General features: G+C 46.9%; 1 protein-coding gene and 1 long non-coding RNA gene across 2 annotated transcripts in view; one reads left to right on the forward strand and one right to left on the reverse strand.

Annotated features, from left to right (window-relative positions):
* LOC148096455 (uncharacterized) overlaps nt 1-9006 on the forward strand; it is a 147335-nt gene that overhangs the window by 110645 nt on the left and 27684 nt on the right. The gene's annotated exons all lie outside the window — the stretch shown is intronic.
* LOC148096463 (uncharacterized) lies at nt 2945-7315 on the reverse strand. The gene is made up of 4 exons (XM_087835769.1): nt 6130-7315; nt 5772-6065; nt 4759-4787; nt 2945-3145 (listed from the first exon to the last, which is right to left on the reverse strand). Exons 1-4 carry the CDS (start codon nt 7313-7315, stop codon nt 2945-2947), a joined length of 1710 nt encoding a protein of 569 aa, XP_087691895.1.

Consider the following 9006-nt stretch of genomic DNA (forward strand, 5'->3'; position numbering starts at 1 on the left):
TCATAAAACATGATTGAAACATGTTCAGATAAAGTAAGTTGAGCTCTTGGAATATTTTAATCCTTCACAATTCTGTCATTTTATTTCAACACTATTCAATAACTCTTATCCAAATACTACTTGGTCACTTAAATACTACATGTTGTCTTCATATTACATACGGTTCAAAAAAGTCTAGATCAGGGCTCTAGACTAACTTTTTGCCATGGGTGTACCGGTACGCCTAACTTTAAAAAGTTAGGCGTACCGGCACAAAAGTTAGGCACACACAAATTTTATGGTAATTTATATAATATAATGTGTTTTTCTGGATACACTGTGCTTTTTCAGCATTCAAAGATTGATGACACCGTGTCAGAGCACTGGCTATGAATTTCAGAGGGATCAGGCCTTAACTTAACAGAAAAGTTAGCAATAGTTCTTTTCCTATTACAGCTACATCCACTTCTGTCGAGCCTAGGCTGCTCACTAGGGCTGGGTATCATCACTGATTTCTATAATCCATTCGATTCCGGTTTTCAAAGTCCCGACTCGATTCAACTTAGCCTCAGACAGTCAGAAATATTATAATTCTGATCATTTATCAGTACTGAGTTCATCAGAATTGTGAACATCACAGCAGATGCCTTTGTGTGAAAGTAACTGAGAACAAAATACAGAAAAACATAAAGGAGATTTTCCTGGTCTGGCTTTTTATAGCAGATAACCTTAAAAATATTCTACAATGTTTTTGCATATAAAGTTTAAATTTCTTCAGTATTGAACAACAGAAAAAATAGGCTTTCTTGTCCGAGGTCATTTAAGTGAAAAAAAGAAAAAGAAAAGAAAAAGACAGCAGCCGACAGAGCTGTAAACAACGGTAGACTGGTGGGTAATAAGCGAATGAATAATACAGAAAACAGAGATTGGAGACGGGAAACTGTTCTTGAAGTACAGAGAGAGAGAGAGAGCTAGCTCTGCATGAAGTGTGATTTTAATAGTCGTGGAAGCAAAACAGCAACATTCATGATGACATTGATCAAATGTGAAGCGCAGTTTGCTGCTTCTTTTGCTGCTGGCTCGGTGAATTTTGGTTGGAGAGAGACAAAACCTTCAGCTCAGAATCAGTGCAAAAAGACGTAATCACAGCGCGGACCGGACGCATCAGAATCGCTAAGCTCCGACAGCGTGTCCGTCTACGGGCCGTCGGGTGAGAAAGCCGAGAAAGACAAAGTTGATTCTGATGCGTCGGGTCCATTCTGTGTTTACGTCTTTGTGTGGAATCCATGTACCTGCTCTCATTTGCTGTTTGGTTGTTGTTGAAATGGTTTTGTGAGCTTTAATCTGAGAATCTGGCGTTTCTGGCAAAACACAGTTATATTTAAAAGTCGATTCAGGATTTAATGAATTGATATCGCTTTATTCAAGCTACTCACCTCCCTCTTCCACCTGCACTTTCAACTGGACCACGGCCAATCAGAGAGGTCCCGCCCCTTACTATCTCTGATTGGTTTAGTCCAAGATAGGGGCATAATGTGTGTCTGTTGTTGACCACAGGGAAGGTTGCAGATTTTTTTATTTTTTAATTTTTGCTACCCAAACAGTTGGTCGCACTCTAGAGCCCTGGTCTAGATCCTGGTTACCATAAAAACTGAATGGGTCTACAACAACTACCATTCTCCTATCTTTATCCTGGTTGCAGGAGGGCTGGGAAATAACCCTGAAGTGATAGGTTACGAGGCAGGGTACACCCTGGACAGGTCACCAGTCTATCACATAGAAACAAACAACCATTTACACTTACATTCATGGGTAATTTAGGATCATCAATTAACCTAGCTCTAATAACTGCATGACTTTTAACTGTGGCAGGAAACCAGTATACCCAGAGAGAAACCACTGCAAACTAGCCAGACTGTGGACTTGCACCCAGGACCTTCTTACTGTCAAGTAACAGCACTAACCAGCATGCCAACAATCTAGGAAATATAGGAAAGCTATGATTTCCTGTATTTGATGCAGAATTCATTTGTTCTTGCCCTTGACAGGTTAATCCACAATAAATAGCAATAGCATGCACGTGGTGTGTGTGTCGTTGTCTGCCTATTATAACTCCAGTGATTTTCCTGCAGTTTGAAATCTTATGCGGTCTTGTAAATTCCGTGAGTTCAGCAACTAACCACTCTTACTAGATTGTATCATGTCATCTCAACGAGAACCAATTAAGTTGTTGAATTTCGTACAGATATTTAAAGGCAATTGTGTTAAATACACGCGAGATGCTTACATAAATCCAAGAGCCTTTTTTGTTCCAGTGTGTTCCTCCTTCAATTAAGTCTCAATCACAAAAATGTGGCGCTCCGAAATAAGGCTCACACCGTTAATTCATCATTTTCACTCTGTACAACTGCTCCTTATCAGGCTGTGTGAAGCACAGCAAACAATTCAGTCGAGGCCTTGAGCCACAAACAGACATCACACACAGACATTGTTTTCATAACCAAACTGCTCTAGACCCTGTCCCTTAAATCTACACAAATGCCCTCTGGGTGACATGAAACACATTTAACCAATAAACAATCAATGGCTTCTTGTTGTTGTAACAGATTCTGTATTTGGATGTTTGTGTGCAGCATTTTGCGTATCAGCATAAGAGTTTGTTAGCAAAGCATTCTTCATTGCATCAGCGTGTGCGTGTATCACTCTTCATTGCACAAGCATGTGCATGTGTGTGTGTGTGGATCACTTCTCAGTGAATTGAATCATCATTTTGATTTTTGTGCATGTGTCATTTCTCAATCAACGAGTGCATATGTGTTCATATGTGTGTTTCTCTTCATTCTGAGTCAGTGTATTTAGATGTGTGTGTTTGTGTTCATCACTTTCCTGTTCTGGTGTTCTGGGTAAACCACAGCCTGAAGCGTGCCCTGGGGTCCTGCCCTCCTCCTTTTCAGTCTGTTTGCCATCATTGCTGCTGTTCAAAGTTCAGTCCATCCTGGCTCTGGCCACAAATGAGGCAGTCCTTTTCTCCAGTGTCCATGCTCACCGCAGGTGAAACCTTGTTCTTCTTCTGTGTTTTTGTCCATTCTGAGGTGCCTTCTAACCTCAGTTGCTCCTCCTGTCTCTGGCACGCCTTTTTCTGCTGCCATGTTGGTCCATCACTGTCCTGCACAGTGTTAATGCAGAGTTGTCAAGCACAGTATTCTGTTGCTAAGCCCCACTTTTCATTCGGGCTCAATGGTCGTCCCGTTACAGCTCTGTCAGCTGAAGTTGTCTGGAAAGTTCTCCCGTGTAGTGAAACAAGCCTTGGGTTTAATGCTCTACGTCTCTGCTGCATGAGATTGCTTTCCTGCAGCACTGTTGACATTCTCAGGTTGTAGTTCTAGGTCCAGCTGCTGCAGCATTTGGTCAGGGTCACATCAAAGATGGTAGAGGGGAGAGCAGGAGTCCAGGTCAGCCTCGGCTTTCAGGGCCAGCAAAGCAGCCTGTAATCAAGCATAAAGAGAAAAAACAAAAACAAAAACAAAAACAGATGAACAGGAAAAGGATGTTGTTTTGGCTGTGTTATTAAGAGAGGGGAGAAACACCGGGCCAGGCCCTGTGTCAGCCTTCTCTCCCCCTTTTTTTGTTTTTTCTCACCATATAATCAACTCATAACCCACCAAGTTGACAGGACAACACAGGTACATGTTTCAATTCTTAAGATCATGTTTAATAGCACAAAAAGGAATTTTCCTTCATTCAATAATCACTTGTATTAATCAATCAGCAGAAAACATCTCACAATTTGACTCTCTTAACCACTAAATTTGTTGTTTCATCACTGGTTGGTCATACCAGTCTCTTTCTGTTTGAAGTTAAGTTGTTGTCCTGCAACCCAGAAAGTTTATTATTTAGTAGTGGATAAACTTTATCATTTAGCAACAGGTGTATGTTAAGTTTCGTTGCTTTAACCTTGCTGGAAAATCTTCACGTGTTCATGAATGTAAGCTGTTTTTTCATTGTGTGTGTGTGCGTTTGTAGGTGGGTTATTTTAACTTTTTTTCTCAAACAAGGCATTTCTCTAACAAGTGCCTTTCTCATACATTTCTCTGGTTGTGTGTGTGTTTTTATTTTGTTTCCCAAATTTTGATTTCCCACCTTAAATAACAGCATTCCTTTTTTTCAGCCAGGAGTTATAGCTTGCTTGTGAGATTCAGGGACACATGGTGCCAAAAACAATTCAGCCAAAAACTTGCCTGAACATTTCCAGTGATGGTAACCGATAACTTTCGTCCGACTGCTGCATGTGGAAAATTGGTCCAGGTCTGCTTGCACCTACAGATACCAAAACTCTTTGTTTTGATGTGGTGGACATCTATAAACCATCACAAGTTCAGCCTTCAATTTCAATCCAAGTATATCCTGTACGTTCGCACTCGAACTCGTCCGGGCTTGACCTCTGACTGGCCCCTGTCCCAATTCTGTTAATCTTTCCTTTTGCCGCTGCACTTGAGTTTCCAGGTTGAGAGAAATCCACCTGTATTAACACACTAAAACATTCAATTAGTATTTTTCTTAAAACATCCATTCGCTTCATCTGCCTAGATTTTACTCTCTCTCTCCTTGGGTGCATACTTCACACAGTCAGGCAGTCAGCCACAATCATCTGCTCTTCAATATGAATGTATAAAACCAGTAGCAATTATCCATAAAAACACCCTTAAGAAAATTCACTGTATTTACATTTTCACACACACAGATCTCTTATTTTATATTACAAAGACGTCTTATATTTACAAGCGCTCTCAGGCCTGACGGCTTAACACCTACCCAATTTCGACAAATTTAAAATAACGGTCCAACCGATAAACTCCCAGAGTTTTTTGCGATCAATTTAACCAGTATCCGTCCCAGACGGTGGCCCGATTTTTCCAGTGCCCTAACTGAATTTAAAAGCGTCAATCAACCCAAACTTTGCCTGAAGCTCTATTTTTTGGCATTTCACAGCCAAGGCTTTCCCCAAAGTTTTGGGTTAAGGTTTCACACCCGAAACCCGGTTTCTGCTGGCCAAAAAAGCGTAGACTACTGTCCCGAACAGTAGAAAGTGACCTGGTCACTAGCCTTTCTGGAGTGCCCCAAGCTCCACAGTGGCCAACTGACTATCTCTCATAGAGGACAATGCCTACGCGTCCGTGGCATTGGCAAGCGTTACCTCTGAGCAATGCGCTTCTTAGCAGCCCAACTGCCGTTCTTGAAAAATTTATGGTACTTTGAAACAACAATCAACACCTCAGAAAAAATGTATGGCTGTCACAGGTCCAACCTTATGACCAATGGGGACTTTAACCCACAAACGAACCAATTCCCTATTATACTAAATTGACTTAGCAGCCCAACTGCTTTAAATTCTCATAGCAGCCCAACTGCTTTTTCTTTACTCATAGCAGCCCAACTGCTTTAAATTCTCTGAGCAGCCCAACTGCTTTTCTTTACTCAGTACTGTCACTTTCAAACTTCATGAGGCTTCCACCAAAATCAACACACACCTTTACCAGTGATTTAGTGAGTAGACTTTAATTTTCAATCTCCAATTTGGCACACTTTGGAAATAATTCAACAGGTATGTGCCTCACCTTTTAAATAGGCCAGCCTTTGTCCACTCAGTTCTATCACCGGATCGTGTCTGAACCAAAACAAGCAAAAACAACAAACAATAAACCCTCCCAGGTCACAGTCCCAAAGTCAGACCGCGCATCCCGCAGCGGCGCAAAAAAAAGAAAAACGCCACAAAACAGTCTCAGGCGGCCTACCTCGGGTCCCGTGATGGCAGTAGGACGCTTCAGGCGGCCGACCTCGAGTCCTGTGGGGGCAGCGTTGCAGCTCCGGCGGGCGGCCATGGGTCCGGCAGCAGCGGCAAAATGGTCCCGAGGGCCTGCCACTGATCCAGTGGCGGCGAAACTGCAGCTCTGGTGGCTTGCCACGTGTCCAGAGGTGGCGGCGCTGTACATCCGGCGGCCTGCCACAGGTCCGGCAGTAGCGGCAAAGTGGTTCCGGTGGCCTGCCCCGGGTCCAGTGGCGGTGGCGGCGTGGGTTCCACAGGCTCGCTGAGCTCCTCCTGCTCGCCGCTCTCCTGCTCGCCGCTCTCCTGCTCGCCGCTCTCCTGCTCACTGCTCTCCTGCTCGCCGAGCTCCTCCGGCTGCGGCGCGGGCTCCTCCGGCTCGCCGAGCTCCCCTGGCTGCGTCACGGGCTCCTCCCACTCGCCGAGCTCCTCTGCTGGCAACGCCGGTCGCTCCAGCTCGTTGAGGTCCTCCAGCAGCGGCACTGGCTCCTCAGCTGGTGGATCGCCGAGCTCCGGCGCGGGCTCCTCCGACAGCGGCGCTGGCTTCTCCTGCTCGCCGAGCTCCGCCGCGGGCTCCTCCGGCAGCGGCGCTGGCTTCTCCTGCTCGCCGAGCTCCGCCGCGGGCTCCTCCGGCAGCGGCGCTGGCTCCACCAGCTCGCTGAGCTCCTCCGGCAGCGGCGCTGGCTCCACCGGCTCGCTGAGCTCCTCCGGCAGCGGCGCTGGCTCCACCAGCTCGCTGAGCTCCACCGGCTCGCTGAGCTCCTCCGGCAGCGGCGCTGGCACCACCGGCTCGCTGAGCGGCTCCTTGGCCGGCGGCGCGAGCTCCTCCGGCTCGCTGAGCTCCTCCGGCTCGCTGAGCTCCTCCGGCTCGCTGAGCTCCTCCGGCTCGCCGAGCTCCTGCTCGGGCAGGGCAGGTCCGGGTGGCGACGTAGCAGCCGGTGAAGAAGATGGCAGAAAGGTGACTGCAGGCGGATGAGATGACGGCGGTGCCACAGCTGCAGATGGTGAAGCAGCGAGTGGTGTGGAGACCTTTGACCGAGGTGATGTCACCTGCGCTGTCGGCTCGTCCACTGCAGACACAAACACAGATGGTGAGGGAAATGGAAAATTGTCCGTACTACTCACCACAGCCGACTCTTGAGATGTCCGTGGATTAGGCTTCGGTGAGGAACGCCGGCGGCGCGAACGTCGTTTCCGTGTAGACGTCGGGGCCGGCATCTCAGGCTGTGAATCCACCAGCGGTCCGGGCCGGTGAGCAGCCTGAGGAGGAGAGTGGAGGTGGAGGGTGGAAAGCAGGAAGTCCAGGACAACTGGATTAAGGGAGTCCACCAGCCAGGGGAATTTAAACAGCGTCTCCTGCAGCCGCCTCTCCACGGCGCAACGCAACCCTTCTGCGGGCTTCTCCCACCACAACTTGCATAGGCGGTAAACCTTGTCCATCACCTCCCTCCTGAGCCTCTCCTCAGAGACCGCTGGGTCCATGCTTGGCGGGATCATTCTGTCACGGTATGGCATGGAAAACCGTGGGGGTGTAGGGAAGGAGGACCCAGGCGCGGTGCTCTGTGTGTAAACAGTGCGTTTATTTACAGTATATGAAAAACAACAATAAATTCCCGTGCTTTCCCCAGACTCCCGTGTCGTGTCTTCTCCCAGTGTTTGTGCTCTCCGCTCCCGTGTCTCAGCAATCCTCGTGCTGGCTGCGATCTGGCGCTCCACACTTCTCCTGGGGACACAATAGAAGCAGCCGTCAGGACACATAAAACCGCGGGCATACACATACACTAACTAGGTCTTACGCAATAATCCCGCATCGGTGGGAGCTCCAAGACTCTCTTAAGTAGCTCCCCCGACGAGGCCTGATCAGCAGAAGGTGCGTGGCTTCGGGTGTGGCCAGTCCACCATCAGGGCCACACCCACCAGGCCTGAAGGCGCCCGCAGACCGGCGCTCGCAGAAACACATACACATCCGCAAACAGGGAGAAGAGGGACAGCAACACCAAATATACATATAATACAACCAGTCCATAACTGCTCAGGGATCCTGGGTTGCTCAGACCCAGAACCCTGACAGGATTTCTCCGTCCAAACCTCCAAACTCACTCCCTCCTCAATTCACCGGACGAGCCCCCAAAATGTTGCGGGTTCAGATATTGAGGGTGAGCACAAAAACAATAATGGTCCAGAAGAGCTTCAATCAAACAATGATTTTAATGAACACACGCGTGGGAAGATGAACACTGCCTGCAGACAGCATCGATCTCCGCCCAATAATACACAAATGGTTGTTTTATACCATCAGGGTTTGGTTTATGACGCCCCCTCATGCATCAGAGCACATACAAAGCACATACAATAATATTGACGACTTTCGACATATATGGAAAGAGCCTTCTCTCCGTCTCGAGGCAAGATGCCGACTCTCACTTATCTGCTGGAGCATACCGTCCCTTTCACAGGCATACTTTTGCAGCTACAGGCATTTGCAAACTGTTATTCGAACTACTAGCCTAAACATGAGCCCAACTGTTGTCTGTGTGTGTGTCGACCTCCAACGCACTCAGCCTTGCCCGTTGGCGCTTCTAACCTTTTCCCAGACAGAAGCTCTCAGTGGTGTGTGTAATAATCTTAACTAAAAGTATGTGTGATCTATTGAATAAATGCTTTGATGAAATGATAATTAATGTAATGGTAATAATGATGGTTATGAATAGTAGCAGTAAAATATTTCCCTGATCTGCACAACAGCCAAAGTCTGAGAGAATTAATGAGCATATTTATCAAACGTGAAGCAGAGTTTGGATCTTTTTTTGCTGCTGGTTCACTCAGTTTTGGTTGGAGACAGATTAAACCTGCAGCTTCAGGATCTGTGGGCTGTCCACTTTCAGCCCAGACGGGGTGTCCGTGTTCGTGCCGTCGAGTGAACGATCCACGCTCTGTGTTTCCATCTTTGTGTATTTAGCTGCTCCCATTTACCATTTTAGCTGTTTGCTGCTTGTTGAAATAGTTTGTGAGCTTTAACCTGAGTTCTGGAAAAATACATTTATATTAAACATTGATTCAGGATTGAATGAATCAACATCGTTTCATTCAAATTAAAACCATTTAAATGGGAACATTGATTTTTTACACCCGCCTCTAATGCTGGGTAATGTCAGCTGGTCCACGTGAAGCTGGCTGTGAGGCTCAGGGAGCGTCTACAAAGTGCA

This window comes from Neolamprologus brichardi, chromosome 23, assembly GCF_056152115.1.
Source record: "Neolamprologus brichardi isolate AB-2024 chromosome 23, ASM5615211v1, whole genome shotgun sequence".
Taxonomy (NCBI): Eukaryota; Metazoa; Chordata; class Actinopteri; order Cichliformes; family Cichlidae; genus Neolamprologus; species Neolamprologus brichardi.